A 21229-nucleotide genomic window follows, 5' to 3' on the forward strand; every position below is an offset into this window, starting at 1 on the left:
ACCTAGTAAATGACTGTGTCCTTTGTCCATTTAGCTACTGGAGTCTTAAGTTACCCAGTAGCTTTTTATTTTATTTTATTTTTTTAATTAATTAATTTATTTTTAAGATTTTATTTATTTATTTGATAGAGACACAGGGAGAGAGGGAACACAAGCAGGGGAAGTGGGAGAGGGAGAAGTAGGCTTTGCCCTGAACAAGGAGTCCAATGTGGGGCTTGATCCCAGAACCCTGGGATCATAACCTTAGCCGAAGGCAGACACCCAATGACTGAGCTACCCAGGGCCCCTCAGTTGCTTTTAATAGGCAATGGATTCAAGATACTCCAGGGACTTAGGGTCTAATCTCAATCCTAGGGAAAAGTCATTTTAACATAGCCCATCATAAGTAGATTAGGTTGACCATGTTTGAGATTTTTGATTTCTTGGAGAAAGGAAAGACTTAGAGCATGATAAATTACTGAATAGCTCCCGTGTGTGCGTGTGTGTGTGTCTTTTAACGTGGTAAAGTATACATAACATAAAATTTGCCATTTTAACCATTTTTAAGTGTACAATCCAGTGGCATTAAATACATTCACAGTGTTGTGCAACCATCATCACTATTCATTTCCAGGTTTTTGTCCTCATTTAGAACAGAAACTCTCTACCCATTAAAAAATAATTCCTTTATTCCTCCCTCCCTCCAGCTCCTGGTAACCTCTAGTCTATTTTCTGTCTCTATGAATTTGACTTTTGGACACTTAGTGGTATAACATTCTGTTAATCCATTAATTTGTTGATGGACACTTGGATTGTTTCCACCTTTTTCCTTGCGAATAATGCTACCATGAATATTGGTATACAAATACCTGTTCAAAGACTTGCTTTCAATTCTTTAGGGTATATACCCAGAGATGGAATTGGTGGATTATAACTCTATATTTAATGTGAGGGGGATTCACCATACTGTTATCCATATCAGCTGCACCATTTTTAAATATTTGTTTTTTTTGGTGTTGACTGTATGAGTATTTTATGTATTCTGGATATTAATCCCTTATCAGGTATATGATTTGCCAATATTTTCTCCCATTTTGTACATTGCCTTTTTACTTTCTTGGTGGTATTTTTTGATGCACAGAAGTTTTTAATTTTGATAAGTCCAATTTGTCCATTTTTTCTTCTGTTGCCCATGCTTTTGTGTCATATTAATGAGATCATTGCCAAATCCAGTGTTACGAACTTTTCCCACTGCTTATTTCTAAGAGTTTTACAGTTTTACCTTTTACATTTAGGTCTTTGATTCATTTTGAATTAATTTTTGTATATGGTATAAGGTAAGGGGTCCTGAATAGTTGTTAATATTGTCCACATCATTGACAGGACAATGGAAACTTTTTGGAAAGTGAAATGAAATATATGGGCAGTCCCATTACTACACTTCAAAAATTGGATAAAAATACAGAACTAGGAGAAGATCAGGCAGAGATTTCCAATGAATTGATGGAGTTTTCTCTGGAAGATCAAGAAGAGGCCAAGGTAAGGTACTGTCTGATATCTTTGCATTTCCCATATGCCTTCATTCTTGAATAAACAATATTGTGCATCTCCTGGGTTTTAGCCCCTGTACAAAAAGTGGTAGCTCTACAGAGATCCAGAAGACATGGTCTCTATACTTTCAGGGCTACCTGACTAATAGGGTATCTGGTAACCATGGGATTCTTATTACTGCTGGGTGGGAAGGTTCCAGTTAGTAGTTTGAGTACATCATCATCCATATAATTCGGTGTAAGTGATGCCTTCAGAATAATAGTAATGGATGGAACATATGTAGCATGATTTTTCATCTATTTTACTATATATCCTCCCTGTGTCACTGGGAGGCATACCTGAAGCCTGTGGCTTATTGGCCGTGTCCTGATACGCCAAAGATAGAATCTGAGGTATTTGGCATTTCTGAATCAGCTTCATTTCTTTGAAACAAATATGCGTAGGAGTGTGTGTTTTACATTTATTGATTAAATAGGCAAATGTGATATAGTTGAGTCCGTGGATTCTAGTCCTCATTCTCTTATTTAGTGTTATGAGCAGGAGAAAGACACTTAACCAGTCTAAAGCTCAGTTTCTTATTTATAAAACAGAGAGCATAATAATGAGAAATACTTCCTCAGTAGGATTGTTGTGAATATGATTAAGTATTAAACACAGTTTATAATATTCCACATACTTTATTATTGTTAATAAAAGCAAATGTAAGCTGTTAACAACATTCAGTAAAGATTTATTATGAGACTGATATGTGCCAGGTGCTATACCAGAATTGAGGACAGAGTTGTGATTAAGATGGTCAAGATTCCTAACTTTCATGGAGCTCATATTTATATTTTTTCTAGTCTAGAAGATAGACAATGTAAATAAGCAAACCAATACCTGAGATAATGACAGATTGTCAAAAGTGCTATAGATGACAGAGTGGTATGAAAAAGGACCTAGAAGTTTAGTAGGGTGCTGCTTTTAACTTTAACTTGAGTAACTGGAGCAGTGCTGACACTACAATGCATTTGAAAAGAAGGAGGAATTTAAAGGGAATAAGGTATGTTCTCTTTTGGGCATTTGAGTTAGAGGCGTTAATGGGAAATTTAAGTGGAAATCCTGAATGAGGAGTGGAGCCATCAGGACTGGAAATGTACATTTTGGGACCATCTGTGTAGAAGAGAAAATGAAGGCTCCAAGCTTAGAGCAGAGTGTTAAGAGCTTGTGGAGAAGCAGTGATAGCCCGGGAGGAGACTGCTAGTGAAGTAGATAGACTCAGGAATGACATCATTCAGGAGTCAGAAAAAAGAGATCTAGGACACAAACAGAGCAGTCAATTTTATATATTTATTCATTTTACACATTTCTTTATTGTGGTAAAATACAATATACATAAAATTTACCATTTTAACCATTTTTTAAAGTGTATGGTTCAGTGGCATCAAGTTCATGTTGTTAGTATTGTGCTTATCCATCTCTAGAACTTTTTCATCACCCCAAACAAACTCTTTGAAGAGTTTTATAATTTTAGCTCTTTAATTTGGGTTTTGACCCACTTTGAATTAATTTTTCTGTGTAGTTTTAGGTAAGGGTCCAGTTTCATTCTTTTGCATGTGAATATTCATTTATCCCAGCACCATTTGTTGAAAATACTGTCGTTTCTTCATTGAATGGTCTTGGCATCCTTATCAAAAATCATTCGACTAGAGATGCCTACGTAGTTCAGTCGGTTAAGTGTTGGACTCTTGATCACAGCTCAGGTCTTGATCTCAGGGTCGTGAGCTTAAGCCCCATGTTGGATTCTGAGCAGGGTGTTGAGCCTACTTAAAAAAAAAAAAAATCACTTGACCATATACATATGGGTTTATTTCTGGACTCTGTTCTATTCCATGGGTCTATATGTCTGTCTTTATATCAGTATTATAGTTTTGATTAGTATAACTTTGTAGTAAGTCATTTTATACATTTTTTATTTCACAAATCATACTTGAATATATTCTCCTTGAAAAAAAATTGAAACATAATAGCTAAGGCTAACTCTGTCTGATCACCATTCCTAGCCCCTCTCGAAGGGCGAATTTGAGATTATATGGGACTACAGGGAAGAGTCAAGAACGTGGGAGTCCGTGGAATATTTTGGTCTAGAAAGTAACAGACATTGGATCCAGACTTTCTGGATTCCATAACTTGGCTCTTTAACGGTATGGGTAAAGTCATATGATTTCCCTATGCTTCACTTTTTTTTTTTTTTTTTTTTTTTTAAGATTTTATTTATTTATTTGTCAGAGAGAGAGAGCACAGATGCCGGGGGAGTGGCAGGCAGAGGGAGAAGCAGGCTCCCCGCTGAGCAAGGAGCTCCACGCCGGTGTGGATCCCAGGACCTTGCGATCATGACCTGAGCCGAAGGCAGATGCTTGACTAACTGAGCCACCCAGGCTTCACTTTCTTAATCCACAAAAAAGAAAAGGGTTTTTTTTGTTTTTGTTGTTTTTAAAAGATTTTATTTATTTATTTGAGAGAGAGCACAGTCAGGGTGAAGGGCAGAGTGAGAAGCACACTCCCTGCCGACCAGGGAGCCTGATGCGGAACTGATCCCTGGACTCTGGGATCACAACCCAAGCTGAAGGCGGATGCCCAACTGACTGAGCCACCCAGTCACCCAAAGTAAAGGTTTTGATAACTATTTCATAGGGTTGTTGGTGATTAAATGAGTTAATTGTACATAAAGCATTTAGAACAATACTTGCCAATTACTAATGCTGAATTATTATAATGTAGTGTAGTATAAGTGCTTAATTACTGTTGTATGAGGACCAAAATGTGTGGAGTTATAAAAACTGGTAGAACAGGGATGCTCGATGGCATTAATGTCCTTAGCAAAGTGAGAGTTGCAGTAATCTGATGACTCAGAGGAGAGTGTTAGGTGACAGTCTTGAAGAGTTTAGAGAAGGTTATAACCAACTTTTGGAAACTGCAGAAGGGAATTATTAAAAGGCTAATAAAATGACGTTTGTAAGGTTTTATGTGATAGACCTGCATGGCATAGTGTGCTGTTGCCTAGAAGCAAGATTGGAGACTCTGGAACTCCGGGGATGATTAAGTGAGGGTTGGAGGTTGCCAATGGCAGATGAAAAAGTCATAGGGGTTGTGTTAGCATAGGTGATGGTGAAAGTAGCAGAGAATGGGATGCCTAAGTGGCTCAGTTGGTTAAGCGGCTGCCTTCGGCTCAGGTTGTGATCCCAGGGTCCTGTGATTGAGACCCAAGTTGGGCTCCTTGCTCAGTGGGGAGCTTGCTTTTCCCTCTGCCTGCTGCTCCCCCTGCTTGTGCTCTCTCTCTCTCTCTCTGACAAATAAATAAAATCTTAAAAAAAAAAAAAAGAAAAAAGTAAGAAAGTAGCAGAGAATTAGATGATGATGAATAAAAGCCTGGATAAGGAGCCAAATGTCTCACTGGGTAGACTCGGTAAAGTAAGAACAGCAATGTGGTTGAAAGTTGCTGAGGAGGAAGAAGCATCTGGTTTAGAAACTTTGAGAGCTAGGGGAAATTTTAGTTAGTTTGAGGATGTGCCAAGTTTGAATTCTTGGTGGTAGAGTAATAGAGGAAGGTTGCAGATTTTTCTTTTCTTTTCTTTCTTTCTTTTTCTTTTTCGCCTTCTTCTTCGCCTTCTTCCTCTTCCTCCTATTCCTCCTCTTCTTTTTTTTTTTTTTTTTTGTCCCTGCTTATTGAGAGGCTAATGTGGGGTGCAGGAGAAGCTTGGTGCAAGTATTTGAGAAGTTGTGAAGTCCCTCTCTAAAGGGTTTTCAGTTTTCAGAACATGGTATGAGTGTAGGGAAAGAAGTAGTCTGAGTTTTAGTGTTTTGAGCAGTGTCTTGGGAGACAACAGTGGAAAAGAAAAATGAGAGGCAGGTAATAATAATAGGTTCTGCTTATTGACTACTTGTACTGGGCACTGTGTGCTGAGCTGTTTATATCCATCATCTCATTTAATTTTCAGGTCAATCCTGAAATAGGAGTATGATGCCCCTTTATTTTCTTTCTTCTCACTCTTTTGTTTTTTTCTTTAGTATTATCCCCTTTTGGGAGGAGAACATCAGACCATGAGATAAAGGCTCTTATCCAAGGTCACAAATTTAGCCATTGGCAGAGTCAGGATTTAAGCTGAGATCTGCCTCACTCCTGAGCTGGTGTTTTTAGCAGTATCATGGTGTCTTTTGCTGAATATGTCTGGAAGGTAAAAACTGTCCCAGGAACATGAAATAATGACATTTGCTTTTTTTCTTTTTTTTAAATATTTATTTATTAGAGAGAGAGAAAGAGGGAGCAAGCAGGGGGAAGAGCAGAGGGAGAGGGAGAGAGAATCCCAGGCAGACTCTTCACTGAGCTTGGAGCCTGACACAGGGCTCAATCCCAGGACCCCAAGATCATGACCTGAGCCAAAATCAGGAGTTGGACGCTTAACCTACTGAGCCACCCAGGCATCCCAAAATTTGCTTTTTGTGTAGGTTTGGTAAGGTTGAATACCCAAAATTTGAGGGGATTGAGTGTTAGGAAGGATGGTGGATCAATTATCTAGAGCACTGCTATTCTGTAAAACTTTCTGAGATGATGGAAATGCTTTATATCTGTCCAATACAGTAACCACTATGTGGCTTTTTTTTTTTTTTTTTAAGATTTTATTTACTTATTTGACAGAGAGAGAGAGAGCCAGCAAGAGAGGGAACACAAGCAGGGGGAGTGGGAGAGGAAGAAGCAGGCTCATAGCGGAGGAGCCTGATGTGGGGCTCGATCCCAGAACCCTGGGATCATGCTCTGAGCCAAAGGCAGATGCTTAACGACTGAGCCACCCAGGCGCCCCATTTTTTTGGTGTTTAAAAAATATTTAGTCCCCTTATGTGCTCATTTTAAAGCATTGTGACTCTTATAGCATCATTTTCAGTTGAGGGCACACTGTGTAAGAACATGCAGAACAGTAAATTTTAGAATAGAAAAGGAGTAGGGATTTTTGTTATTGGATTTATCTCTTTGATGCTAAATGTAAATAGATACCTGATAAAGCAAGGAGATTTATATAACCTAAGTGATTTCTGATGCATTCATTCAAAAAATATTTTTTGAGTTCCTGTTAAGTGTCAGGCCCTGTGTTAGGCAGTGGTAATACAATGATGAACAGTACAGGCTAGGTTTATGTCCTCTTGGAGTTCATATTCTTGTTGAGGAGACATCAACAACACCAACAAACTCAGGTTTGTCAGGTTAATAAATGTTCTAGTTAGAGTTCATGATTGCAAAAAAAAAGAGACTGATTTCTAGTTATCTCAGGCAGAAGGCAGAAGAGGGATTTTCTGGAGGGTATTGAAGAACTCAGAATTACCAGGAAGGCTGGAAAACAAGGTAAGGCCCAGCAAAATGCTGCTGTGGGGTCATTGAGTAGATGTTACCACCTACTGGCCGGATACTTAGTGTCACCATTACTGCCCCCCAGCCCCAGAAGGTAATCCAACCTGCTGCTGGACTGTATTGCTCAGGACCATTTGCTGCCACTCGCTATATTCTCCACTGTGATTCTGCAACCATAAAAAAGGCTCAGCCAACCATGTGCTTTTGTGTTATTCCTCAACTATCAAAATCCAATTAGGAATATCTGGCTGATTATAAGAGAATAGAAAAGGGAATACCTGTACCCCTTGGCCTCCTTATGAGGAGGCAGGGCTGCCTCCATCAAATTAGAAATTTACTGAATTGCCAATATTAGCCAAATTGCAAATGACTGCCATAAGAGAAAAGATAATTTAATTATTGCAAATTGTCTAAGTGTAATGAAAGAAACAAAAAGAGGACTGAGTTAAGCACTAATAGAAGGGAACCTTTAAATGGGAATAAATAGGGGCACAAATAAATAAATAAATAAACAAACAAACAAAGAAACAAACCTGCCTTTGGCTCAGGTCATGATCCCAGGGTCCTGAGATTGAGTCCCTCGGGCTCCTTGCTCAGCAGGGAGCCTGCTTCTTCCTCTGCCTGCCACTCCCCTTGCTTGTGCGCTCTCGGTCTCTCTCTTTGACAAATAAATAAATAAAATCTTTAAAAATAAATAAATAAATAAATAGGAATAAATGGGAAAGGCCTCCTTGAGCAAGAGATACTTATTTGAGAACAGGTTGATAAACTGTCCCAGTTTGCTGCCATTGAGGAGGCTCCTATGACCTGGGCCTTTCAGTACTAAAACTGGGAAAGTCCCAGACAAATTTGGATGAATTGGTCACTCTAGTTATGCAGGAACCATACATAACATGACTAGAGACAAGAGCATTCCATGAGGATGGAATATTGCAAAGATCCCAAGTTGAATAGATCTTGGTATATACAAGGAACTGAGAAGCCATTGTGAGGGAGGGGGAGAGTTGCCTGAGTGGGGACGGAAGAGGTAAGCAGGAGACAGATCATGCGGGGCCTTAGGGCTATGAGTGTGTGGATTTTATTCTAAGTGCATTGGGAAGCCAGTAGAGGATATTCAGCAGAGGAATAGTAGGACCTGGTTTGTTTTATGAAGACCACTCTTGTTGCTGGATAAAGAAGGTATTAGAGGGGCGCCTGGGTGGCTCAGCTGTTAAGCGTCTGCCTTCCGCGCAGGTCATGATCCCAGAGTCCTGGGATCTAGCCCTGTATCGGGCTCCCGGCTCGATGGGAAGCCTGCTTCTCCCTCTCACACTCCCCTTGCTTGTGTTCCCTCACTCGCTGTCACTCTCTGTCAAATAAATAAATAAAATCTTAAAGAAAAAAAAAAAAAGAAGGCGGCAGGATCAGAGAAGATTAAGAGTTAGAAGGAGAGGGGAAGTTGGGAACAGGTAAGAGTAGGATAGGAAGCTATTGCAGTAGTCTCAGGGAGGGTTGGTCCTAGCCTGGACTAAGGTGGTGGCTACAGAGACAGAAATGGATGAATTCAGAAGGTATTTTGGATACAGAACAGTCAGGCTATAAAGAAAGGATAGAATCAAGGATGACTTTGGACATGTTAAGTTTGAAGTGTTTTTATTTCAAAGGGAAAACAGAAGCCATCAAAAGAAAACTAGCTTCTTCTCTCACCAAATACAGCAACCTATCTGCTCTAATACCCATATAACTACCATCTCTCTTGATATACTGCAATGAAGTGTCCCTCCTGCTCTCTGAAGCTTGCCTCTGCACTTCCTCCTGTTCATTTACCCCTTCCTTCCTTCCTCCCTCCCTCCCTTCAGTAATGCTGGAGATACAGTAGCAAGCACAACAACACAGTAAAGTCTGTTCTCTTTTGGAGCTTACATTCTAGTCAGGAGGAAACATAAAGAAACAAAGACAGATGGTAAAATACTATGGTAAAAAAGTAGGTTAAAGAGAATAGGGAGTACCTGGATTGGGCTGGAGTAGAGTGGGAGTTGATATTTTTGATAAGTTGCATAGATCACAGAAGACCCTCACAGATGTTTGAGCAGACATCTGAAGCAGTGAGGGAGACAAACAGTTTTCGAAGGATGAATTTTTCTAGGCAGAAGAAAGATCAAATGTAGTGCTTCTGAAGTGGGGTTGTGCTTGGAATGTTCCTGGAACAGCAAGAAGGCCAGTGTGGCTGGAGCAAAGTGAGCAGGTGCACAGTGGTAGATGAGCCCAGAGAGTAGGTAGCAGAAGGACAGGTCATGTAGGGCCCTTGGGTCATTATGAAGATTTTGCAAAACCCCTGAGTCACATGGAAGCATCTCCTCTTGTCTGCTCCTGCAGTAATCTGCTCTCTTTTTCTCCATCCTGTATTATCAGTTTTCCCCTTTCTCCTAGATTAATACTTCTCCGATTCTTTGGTATCAGGACTCCTTGGCAATCTTAAAAATTACTGAGAACACTTTGCCTTGTACCTGATCTTATGGGAAAAGCATCCAGTTTTTCTCCATTGAGTGTGATGTTAGTTATGGGTTTCTTTTCTTTTCTTTTTTTCTTTTTAAGATTTTATTTATTTATTTGAGACAGAGAAAGAGAGAAATTGAGAGAGCGCAAGTAGGGAGAGGAGAAGGAAGAGGAAAAGAATCTCAAGCAGATGGGACACCTGGGTGGCTCAGTTGGTTAGGTGTCTGCCTTTGGCTCAGGTCACTATCCCAGAGTCCTGGGATCAAGTCCCACATTGGGCTCCTTAATCAGCCGGGAGCCTACTTCTCCCTCTGCCTGCCACTTCCCCTGCTTGTGCTCCCTCTCTCTCTGACAAATAAATAAATAAAAATCTTAAAAAAAAAACCCACAAAAACAAAACAAAACAAACAAAAGAATCTCAAGCAGACTCCGTGCTAAGCAGGGAGCCCCACAGGGGACGTGATTTCACAATCCTGAGATCATGACCTGAGCTGAAACCAAGAGTCCAATGCTCAACCAACTGAGCCACCCAGGTGCCCCCTCTTTTTTTTTTTTTTCCTCAAAGTAGGCCCCATACCCAGCATGGAGCCCAACGCGGAGCTCAAAGTCATAACCCTGAGATCAAAACCTGAGCTGAGATCGAGTCCGCTGCTTAACCAACTGAGCCACCCAGGCACCTCTAGTGATAGCTTCCTTGAGATGCCATTTGTTAGGCTGAAGAAGTTCCCTTCCATTCTCAGTTTGCTGAGAGATTTTAGCAGGAACAGATAACAGATTTTGTCAACTGATTTTTCTGCATCTATTGAGATGATCATGTGAGTTTTCTTTTTTAACCTATTAATATGGTTAATTACATTGGTCTTGGAATGTTAAAACAACCTTGAATTCCTGTGATAACCTTAGTTGATTATGATGTATTTTCCTTTTAATGTGTTGTTGGATTTGATTTACTGAAATTTTATTGAGGATTTTTGTATTTCTGTTCATGAGAGATACTGATCTTTAGTGTTTGGTTTTCCTTGTAATGTCTTTCATCATTTGGAAAGAATTCTCTCTTTTTAAATTTTCTGGAAGAATATGTGTAGAATTGGTGAGGTTTTTTGTTTTTTGTTCTTTTAATGTTAGGCTAAATTCACCAGTAAAGCCATCGGGACCTGGGTTTTTCTTTGTGGGAAATTTTTAAATTACTAGTTCAATCTCTACTTTTTATAGGTCTGGTCAGATTTTCTGTTCCTTCTTGAGTCAATTTTGGTGGTTTTTGTCTTTCAGGAATTTGCCCATTTAATCTGAGTTTTCTTATTCATTGGTATGTAGTTATTCATAGTATCCCCCATGATCCTTTTTATTTCTGAAAAATTGCTAGTAATGTTCCCTCTTTCGTTCCTAATTTTAGTAATTTGAGTCTTCTTTTTTTCTTGGTTAGTCTAGCTAAAAGTTTATCAATTTTGTTGCTCTTTTCCAAGAATCAGCTTTTGGTTCTGTTGTTTTCTCTTTTGTTTTTCTGTTCTTTACTTCTTCTTAAAATTTTTGCTCTAATCTTTACTTCCTTGATTCTGCTTGCTTTGGATTTAATTTCTTTTTTGATGGAAGTTTAGCTCATTGTCTTGAGATCATTCTCTTTTCTATTATGGGCCTTTATAGCTGTGAATTTTCACTTAAACACTACTTTGGCTTTATCCTTACGTGAATTTTGGTGTGCTGTGCCTTCATTTTTATTCATCCAAAAGTATTTTCTAATTTCCCTTGAGATCTTTGTTGACCCAGTGGGTTTTTAGGAGTGTGTTGTTTAATTTCCATCTAACTGAATTTTCCAGATTTTTTTTTCTGTTATTAATTTCTGATGAATCCATTGTGGTCAGAAAACATACTTTGTATGACTTCCAGTAGTTTAAAATTTATTGAGGCTTATTTTATGACCTAGTGTGTAGGGTCTATCTTGGAGAATATTTCATGTGTATTTGAGAAGAATGTACATTCTATTGTTGATTACAGTGTTCTGTTGATGTCTGTTAGGTCTAGTTGGTTTACGGTATCGCTTCAGTTAGTTTTTGGGCTTTCTGAAAACGGTAGCATACCAGATGTGGCCATTACTGGCCTTGCTATTCTCACCAGCACCTTTGCATTTGTTGTTCCTTCAGCCTGGAACTTTCTTTCCCTAGGCAAAACAGGATTCCCCCCCGCCCCAATTTAGTCTCATTTCTCCACATATGTCATCTTATCAGAAAGGCCTTTCCTGACAAGCTTTCCAACCCAAATATGTTTCCTATCTCTTCATTCTTCTTTATTTTTTACATATAGAACATGCTGCTACATAAAGGAACATAATACATTATTCGTTTCTTCCACTCCCTTATTCACTGCTCTGTCATCTAGTAGGTGCTCAGAAATTGTTAAGCAAGTATGTGGATATGGACATCTGGAAATAAGATTGGAAGTTTTGATTGGAAATAGATATTTGAGAGTCATCTGTATAGAGGGAAAATTTGAACTGACAGGTAGAAAAAATGATGTAAGGCAAAAGTGAGGGAATAGAAAAGGGCCAGGACCTAACCCTGATGAATCCAACATCTATTAGAGGTTTGGTAGGTGAGAAGGCCCAACAAAAAAGATTGAGAAGGAACAACAAAGAGGTAGAAGCATCGTGGTTCTTTTAGTTTAGGGGTTGCCTGTACTAGCACTAAACTAAACTAGGAGGTGAAGCCAAGGAAGAAGGCAGTAGCCAGCTCGATGGAAGCCACTATGAAGTTCTTATGTCTAAAGAAGTGATTGTCAGATACGGTGAAATGAAGATTGTTGAGAACCTTGACAAGAGCAGTAGAGTGGTACAAACAGAAGCAAGTCTATGTGTGTTGAAGAGTATGTAGACCATAAGGAAATGGTGATGCCTCCTCAGTTTACAAAATAATGATTATTCATTTAGACCTTTTTATAAAATCTGCAGGTAGAATCAAGCTTAGCAAGTTTCCTTTTCTTCTTCCTGGCCTTTTAAATGCTTCAAACTCCCAGATTTTGAGAGCGTTCATTGATTCCTAAAAGAGGGAAAGTCTTTAATGGGTAGATGTTGAATGCAATCTAAGCCAGCTGGTCCTGGGTCCCCCCCCCCCCCACTTCTGAGAACTGGGAAACATGACTCGCTAGACAAAACTGCGGTATCATCACTATCATCATCCCTTCATGACCAAACACGTATCCTCTTTGCAGTAAGTTGCCATTTGTTTTTATATAAATGTTTTGGAAAGGCTCTCTCAGAACAGTAGTGGCTGTTTCTATTTGTTAAAGTAGTTTTCTCTACTGGTACCTCATTGGTACATGATTTATTTTTGGATTCTTGCCTTTAGGCCATATGAAACCCAAAAAGATGTTTATCAGCTTTATTATCACCATGATAATAGCTACCAGAAACCTAAAGCACTGATGGAAGAGAATAGAAATTTGAGAAATAGACTTATGCATTTATGGTCAATTGATGATTAGACCAAGATACAAGACAATTAAATGGAGAAAACAGTCTTTTCAACAAATTGTGCTGGAGCAATTGAAAATCTATATGAAAAACAAAAACCTCAGTCCATGCCTCATACCTTATATAGAAATTAGTACAAAATGGACAATAGTCCTGAATATGAAATTTAAAACTATAAAACATCTGAAGAAAAAAAACATAAGATACAGGAGAAAAATTCTGTGACCTTGGGTTAGGTAAAAATTTCTTAGCTATAATACTAAAGAATGGAAATATTTCCCTTAGTAGCTAATTAATTCCAGACTCTTTACAGTGAGCCCTTAGAGGCACCTGGTTTGCTCAGTGGGTTGAGTGTCTGACTCTTGATTTTGGCTCAGATCGTGATTTCAGGGTAATAAAATCCAGCCCGGCATCGAGCCCTGCATCCGGCTCCACACTCAGTGGGGAGTCTGCTTGTGATTGTCTCTCTCCCTTTCCCTCTGACCCCCCCCCCGCTAAAATAATAAATAAATCTTTTAAAAAATAATAAAATAAAATACATTAATCCCTTAGCTTAATAATTTGGTGTGTTCTAGAGAGGCTGTTTTGGTTAAAAGAAACAGAGGTTGCACTAAGGCCATCAAATTTGAAATTCTGATCTGGCTTCTTCCTGCCTTCTCAGGGCAAAATTAAAGTTATATGAAGAGAAGTCTGTCAAGAAGTCTGGGTAGCCTGTTCCTCAATCTTTCACCACATCTCTTCTCCCAGTATAACTTTGGTTCATCCATGCATTCATCCTTGGCGTCATGGCCTTTACTGTATCTTTTGGCTTTTCCTTTTGAGTTTTGGCTTCTGTTGCTGCCTAATTATTTTGCCATTTTGTAAGTTAGATTCCTAGGAGAGGGAACCTAATTGGCCCAGATTATTTTTACATGTTCTAGGCTACTAAATGGATGTGTCAAGACAGCACCCTGGGCCAGTCAGTGGCTCTGGGTAGGTTGTGGGGACATAGGGAGTTGACTGGCAGGGATCCAAGGGGACAGGTAGGTGTAAAATACTGGTATGTGAAATGTGAACTGTAGCTGGTATCAGGAACAATGGAGTTTCCCTTAGATGGGACCATGGGTGTGACAAAAACTTTAATATAGTTATTATAAACTATTGATGTTTTTGTTTTATTCTCCCAGAAACCATTGGCCATCAACTTGTTTTCTAGTTATGGCTCTCTTATTATCTAGCCCCCCCCCCACTCTTAATCAATCCATAGTAGTTAGTGAGGTGAGTGTATAAAGTAGGGACTTCTGGCTTTCGTGTAGGGCAGTAGAAGGTACCTGGGAACAGAGAATAAGAATCTTGGATTAGTTGAAGGGGCTCTAGCTGGCTCAGTCAATAGAGCACGGGACTCTTGATCTCCGGATCATGAGTTCAAGCCCCACGTTGGATGTAGAGATTACTAAAATTAAAAAAAAGAATCTTAGATTTGTTGAAAGTTGTTATCAGAGGTCATTTAATATATCTCCCTGCCTCTGGTTATAATACTCAAACCATGGCTTTCAAGGAGACAGTAGTCCATCTTCTTGCACTTTAGTCTCAGTTAGTAACTTCCAAGGCCAGTTCTTCATGGTATTTAATCCATTTTTCCCTGATGGACTTCATAGTATCAATCCTATAATGGTCATCTTTATACTAGATTCTGGTGTTCCCTTTTCCCTTGCATCATGCTTATTCTGCTATTTTTCTTTCCATTAACAACCCGCTTTATAAGAAAGCTGGGTTATTTTTTTCTCTCTCCCTCAAAGAAACTGCTACCTCAAAAAAGTGACACATACTCTTGCTGCTTAGTATTTTTTTACATAGGCTGACCTTTTTGGTTTGTCATCTTCAATTTCGTTGGGGTCCTTAAATCCTGATTGTCGGAGTCTTAGGATCCCGTAGAGAAACTGGGATTAGGTTTGTTTGGTTGGTTTTCACTTGACTGGAGGAACTGAGCTTGCATTTACTTTCTCCTACAAGATTTGGTACATATAAGATGGTCAGGTGGTGAATTTGGTTTGGCTAGATTTAATACATCTTGGGGAGATGGAACATCATGCACTCTAAGGAGAAAGATGTTAATGAGGAGGGGAAGAGTGGTTGCTTACCTGGGGTTTTGCCTATCAAACTTGAGTGTTGCTGGAAATCAATGGGGCAGCTTGCTAAACTGCAGATTTTAATTCAGTAGGTCTGGGGTGAGGCTCAACATCTAGGATTGTTCATTTCTAACAAGTTTGCAGGAGATGTTCATGCTGCTGGCCTGCAGACACACTTAGAGAAGTAAGAACATAAGGGGTTGATATTCCCATACAGGCATCTGCGAATAGAAGCTCCTTGTATCGCTCCCCTTCATTGCCAGAGAATTTGAACCAGCCAAGACTGAAGCAGGTGGTAAAATTCAAGGACAATCCAATACCAGATAAAGAAAAAAAGGAATATCGTTCTAGCCACAAAGAGCTCAGGAAGGTAAGAACTTTTTAAGATGAGAATCTATTTAATCCTCTATCTCATTGTGTTCTCTGCTTTTTTGGTATGAGGATTGCTTTAGGATATCTTGTCTTCTTTCTCATTACTTTTACTTTTATCTCCTTGTTCTTTATGTCTTTCTTGTTTTTTTTTACATCTGTACCCACATATAAAATATTTAACAATAAATATCTTTTATATTATACTTTTGGAAATGATGTTGGTGTACTGTCTTCCCAACCTTCTTTTATAAGATTTGAGAGGAAACAAGGAAACATGGAACGGTAAGAATATTTACTGCTGTTTTACCTGCATTCTGAGAGAAACAGCATCATGGAGCACACTGATTTGGTGACAGGCAACTTTTGAAAAATTTAGCTGTCATTCCCTACCCCTCCTTTAAAAAAAATCTAAATACTATTTTATAAAATCAGCATATGATAGTATAGAAATTATACATAAACAAAAGAGGCTGTTGTGAAATGACCATAATTCCATATACCAGAGATACTTATTGTCAACACTTGGTGTATGTTCTTCTAGACTCTGATGCAGGTTTTTTTCTTTTATTAAAGTAGTATTACAAAGTACAAATTTTCTCACTTTCTTAAGGATATCATGAACTTATTTTCATGTCAGTGAAATTAATCTACAACATAACTTTATTGCATAATAGTAATCTATAATGTGTGAAATATGATTTGTTTAACTAAGACTCTGTTATTTATTAGTACTCTTTCTCTATTATAAACTTGCTGGGGTATTCATTTTTACAGCCAAATCTTTGTGCATTTTTTTCCCCTAAAGTGTGTACATATGTTTAATATGTCTCCACTCCCTCCCTCTCCTGGTTTTTAAACCTTTAACATGAGAATTGGCGGTGGGGGGAATCTTGTCATCCTCAGGGCTTAGGTCTAAAGAAGACAGTCTCTCTGTGTGACATTAATATCACTCAGATGTTGGAGGAAGATTCTAACCAGGGCTCTCTGATTGGTGATTTTTCCAAGGTAGGTTTGGTTATTGTCATCTTATATTCCATTGAGTCATTTTGGATCTGAGTCTTTTTTTTCTTTGCTTGAAGAGGACACTAGGTATAATTTGCATCCTCACCAAGGACTATTTGATAAACTGAAGATGCTGTGGTGGTAGATTTAGACCCTAAGCCTTTACAGTGAGAAAGTATTTCTTATTCATTCTGGGAAAGTCCAGAGCAGTGGGGAATTAAGAGGCTTTTTACTTTTTTCCTTTTAAAAATATCTTGTAAAATTTTGTAAATAATACTTGGTCATTACATAAAAAGTAGAAAATGAAATATACCTCAAGTCTTATAAAAATATTATTGCTTTTAACATCTTGGTACATATTCCTCCAGCCTTTTTTCTGTGTATTTTCACAAACACACATGTACATACCCAAATACATTTTTTTGGTTTTTCAGAAAAAATGGTTTATACTATTTTGTGATTCACCGTTTTTTTCCCCGTCATTTAATGTATCAGGAACATCTTTTCCTGTCAATAAACAGTTCTGCTTCATCTTTTCATAATTTTTAATAGTACGGTATTTCATTTTTTTGACTGCCCATAATTTTTTTAAAAAATTTACATTTTTTATTTTTAAGTAATCTCCACACCCATTGTGGGGCTTGAACTCACAATCCCACAATCAAGAGTTGCATGCTGTACTGACTGAGGCTGCCAGGCACCCCTGCTCATAATTTCTTGTGGGATATTTATGTTTACAATTTTTCCTTATGAACTGTATAGGTGGGCATATTTGTAGATAAATCTAAAACTTTGTGTGAGTCCTTAATTCATTCCTTAGAATCGCTTCTTAGAAATGGAATTGCTGCATATGTGCATTATAGAGACCATTGATTCTTTTGAATGCATCTGGGGTTTTATTTTTTTATTTAATGTTTTTTTGTTTTATTTTTTTGAGAGAGAGATAGAGAGAGCAGTGGGTGGGGTGGTGGCAGAGGGAGAGGGAGAGAGAGAATCTTAAGCAGGCTACACACCCAGTGCAGAGCCCATCACAGGGCTCAATCTTACAACCCTGAGATCATGACCTGTGCTGAAATCGAGAGTCAAAAACTCAACCCAGGTGCCCCACACGTGGAGTCTTAAAGGTCATTTGGAAAGAAGGACAATATATGGGTCTTTGATCTCAAATTGGGGTACAGAAAACTTGCTGTTATTTCACTTCTTGGGTATTTCTAGGTATGTGTGCTACCAACCATGTCAGGGAGACACCAAGATCTGAAGTACATCACCCCAGAAACAGTAAGCAGATATCTGGAGATGGTAACTGGTTATATAAGCTACCATCTGGTCTGTTCTGTCCCTAAAATCCCCACTTCCATTGTATTTCACTGTGTTCAATCACAGAGTCTCCTCATTCAACCGAAGCTGTGTTAAAGAACTCTGATTTATCCCATTCTTTTGCCTTTGTTTTTAATTAAACAAATGATAGATAATTGTTGAGGAAGAAAGAAAGCAAGGAAAGAAGGGAGGGAAGGAAAAAAGTCAAAATCACTCAGTTTGGGCAAGCTTACATTCTGGTTTAGGTGTTACAAGCCCATTGACTCCTCTACCCATAATCTCACCACCAGAGATAACCACTAGTAATATTTTCTTTATGGCCTTCCAGATTTTATTCTGGAATATATTTGGTAAAAATAGGATCATAATGAACATGTGGTGTTGAAGTTAGCAAGACATTGTAAACATCTTTCTACCTCAGTAAAACAAATCTATATTATCCTTCTAATGACTATATAATATTCTATTATATTGGCATATATAATTTAACCAACTCCCTATTTTTGAATATTTAAGTTATTTGTAACTTTTTAAATTATTCGATAACTTAAACTAATATTTAAGTTATTTGATAACCTAAAATAATGACTAAGATGAATATTCTTGTGCCACATCTTTGCTTACTTTTCTGTTCACTAAAGATGTTGGGAAATAAATTGCTGAGTCAAAGTGTAATTACATTTAAATTTACAAAGTTCGCTCCAGAAAGATTGAACCATTTACACTCCTACAAGTAGCTTAAGGATATCAACCCTTTCCTTCCGTATCTTTTTCTGAAGGACTTGCTTTCTTCCTTTACAATGGAACCATTTCCCATTTATTCTTGCAAAGTCAGAATCGCTCCCTGCTACCTGTGCTACTGCAGAAGTCCTTGGGTGTCTTCTGAGAGGCTGATTGCAGCCATGCCTACCTCCAGATGAATGCCTTGAATATGCTTTTCCCTGGTGTCTTGGCAATTCCAGCTATTTTGGTGCTCCAAAAAGACCATTTCGTATTTTATCCTCTTGAATGAGCGGTAGGGATCAACCATTGCCCCATTTCAAATATAGGGGACCTTTGGAGCCTGGGTATACAGTGGAATCCTGGTGACTAAAGGGAGTGCAAATCAGGAACTGTGTGATTGACTCTTGTCTCCCAGAGTGAAAGGGAATAGGGTGTTCAATCATCATTTCTGTGTAGGTGGCTGCCTTACTGTCAGGGAAGTTCCAGAGCCTGATTGAGAAGTTTTATATTATCGATTGCCGCTATCCATACGAGTACCTGGGAGGACACATCCAGGTGAGATTACACTGGGGACATTAGTGGGGAGGGCCTGGAGGTAGCTCTTTAATAGGAAGAGTCTGTGGGCAAAGGTCCTATTAACCAGAACCAGGGCAGAGGTTCTACTTTTGGAGCACATTAAGGCTTCAAATCCTCATTCCTGTTCTAATTCTGTATACCTTGAGCAATTTACTTTCCCTGTCCCTTCTAGACCAATCTCCCTTTATTCTGTTGGAGCCAAGGGCTCCTACTTGGAAATAAAATATTAATCCAAGGACTGAGAAGCACTTTGCAGACACTCATAGACATTCTTCACAATGATTCCTACACATTAGGGTCAGATCTACATTTATTGAGTACCTTCTACATGCCAAGCTCTGTGCTAGACCTTGGGGATAGACACAGAGATATAATTAGATCTTATGCCCTGAAAATGCTTACATTCTTGACTTCCTGGCCCAAATATCCCGAGATGGTATCCCGGTTATTTTTAAGTGTAGGAACTATCCACAGGCCCTTAAGGAAATACTGAAATTTTTCTACAGGGAGCCTTAAACTTGTACAGTCAGGAAGAACTGTATAACTTCTTTCTGAAGAAGCCCATTGTCTCTCTGGACACCCAGAAAAGAATAATCATCGTGTTCCACTGTGAATTCTCCTCAGAGAGGGGTCCCCGAATGTGAGTGTCTACATGGGGTAGGGTGGGTGTTAGAAATGGACCTTGAATTGGTACTTAAAACCAGGGAACCTTCCCAGACCAGTTCAGACAGAGACTGGAATGAATGAATGCATTCTTTCCATTGTAGTTTAAAGGTTAGGGAGGTAGAAAGAAAGGTTTCTACAATTTAAAAGTTTGGAGCAGTGAAGGAAAAAGAATTGGGAATGAGGAGGAGAGAGAGTGACTGCTTGAATCTCGTTTTGCAAAGACAGTGAGATCTGGAGCACCTTTTTGGTTACCCATGGTCTGTTCTTCCTTCCCCTCCCCAGTGAACGGAACATGGGATCTTGACCTTGCTTCTTTCCACCCCACCCACCTCTGGGTTTTCTCTAAAGGTGCCGCTCTCTGAGAGAAGAGGACAGGGCTCTGAACCAGTATCCTGCATTGTACTACCCAGAACTATATATCCTCAAAGGGGGCTACAGAGACTTCTTTCTGGAATATATGGTAAAGGATGGGGCACATGGGGCAAAAGGAGAGCTCAGGCTTGGGGGCGCCAACTTGAGCATGCAACTTCCAGGGCCTGCACAGCCCTCTGAGACGAAACTACTGCTCCTTCTTAGCTACCACCAGCAGCATCTCTATTATACCTAGTAGGAAGTTCTGGAGACTAGAGTATCCCTTACTTTGTCCCCTAACTTTCAGGAGCTGTGCGAACCACAGAGCTACTGCCCTATGCATCATCAAGACCATAAGGCTGAGCTGCTGAGGTGTCGAAGCCAGAGCAAAGCATGGGAAGGAGAGCGGCAGCTGCAGGAGCAGATTGCCTTACTGGTGAAGGATGTGAGCCCATGATAGTGGGTCAGTGGTTGGCTGTCTAGGAGTCACCAAAAGACACTGTAGAGGCGCTGAGCAGAAAGAGTCCATGTTGTATGTGGCTAAACCCAAGATTGTTAAAAGATGTCTGCAAACCAACAAGCTGTCAAGCTAATGAAATTCCAGGCCTGGAGGTTGGTTTTAGCAGAGCTGCTGGCTGGTGACTGAGTCCTGGAGCTGGCTCTAGAAGGCTGTAGCCTTGAGTTATATGGAGATTTGTGTTGCTTCAGGGAGTGTTTGCATTCTCTTTCCATTTAAACTTGTCTTCTCGCAAGCGAACAAGCTCTTTCCCTGGGCTTCTGCTTGTGCAAGAGAGTTGCCCAACTTCTTTCTCTGTACTTGCCTTCTAGGTTTCCTTTTTCTCCCTTTTTCTTAGATGGGAAAATAAACACCGCAGAATGAGAGATTTGATTGTGAACCCAGTCTACTCCTAGAAGATCTTTATAAGGAAGAGATCACCATATTAGTCTCCTTCAGACAAGGGTATAACAATCTTGATTTATAGTGAAGGCCAAAGTGCTTTTCTCTAGACCAGTAGTTCTCAAATTTGGGCCCTGGACCATAGGCATTATCTGAACTTGTTTGAAATGTAAATTTTCAGGCCTCATAGCATACCTACTAAATCAAAACCTCTGAGGGCTCAGAATTCTGGGTTTTAAAAATTTTCCCTTTCAGGTGATTCTGATGCATGCTGAGGCTTGAGAACCACTGCTCTGGAATTAAGGAAAACCCTTTTCTTTTTTTTTTTTTTTAGCAGGGGGAGGGGAGAGTGGTGTGGGGTTATGGGG

The 21229-nt window shown here is 39.3% G+C and overlaps 1 protein-coding gene across 2 annotated transcripts in view; it reads left to right on the top strand.

Moving 5' to 3' along the window:
- Nucleotides 1–21184, top strand: part of CDC25C (cell division cycle 25C) — a 28252-nt gene extending 7068 nt beyond the window's left edge. Inside the window, exons 8-15 of one of the 2 annotated variants that reach the window (XM_045794592.2) lie at nt 1363–1518; nt 15174–15326; nt 16232–16333; nt 17546–17608; nt 18827–18925; nt 19453–19586; nt 19961–20072; nt 20271–21184. In XM_045794592.2, coding sequence (XP_045650548.1) covers nt 1363–1518; nt 15174–15326; nt 16232–16333; nt 17546–17608; nt 18827–18925; nt 19453–19586; nt 19961–20072; nt 20271–20420 — 969 coding nt within the window. In that variant the 3' untranslated portion in view covers nt 20421–21184. The remainder of the gene's footprint in view (nt 1–1362; nt 1519–15173; nt 15327–16231; nt 16334–17545; nt 17609–18826; nt 18926–19452; nt 19587–19960; nt 20073–20270) is intronic. The other variant, XM_045794593.2, reaches the window with a different exon arrangement.
- Nucleotides 21185–21229: the final 45 nt, after the last annotated feature.

This window comes from Ursus americanus, chromosome 5, assembly GCF_024610735.1.
Source record: "Ursus americanus isolate L20-20 chromosome 5, mUrsAme1.1.p, whole genome shotgun sequence".
Classification (NCBI taxonomy): Eukaryota; Metazoa; Chordata; class Mammalia; order Carnivora; family Ursidae; genus Ursus; species Ursus americanus.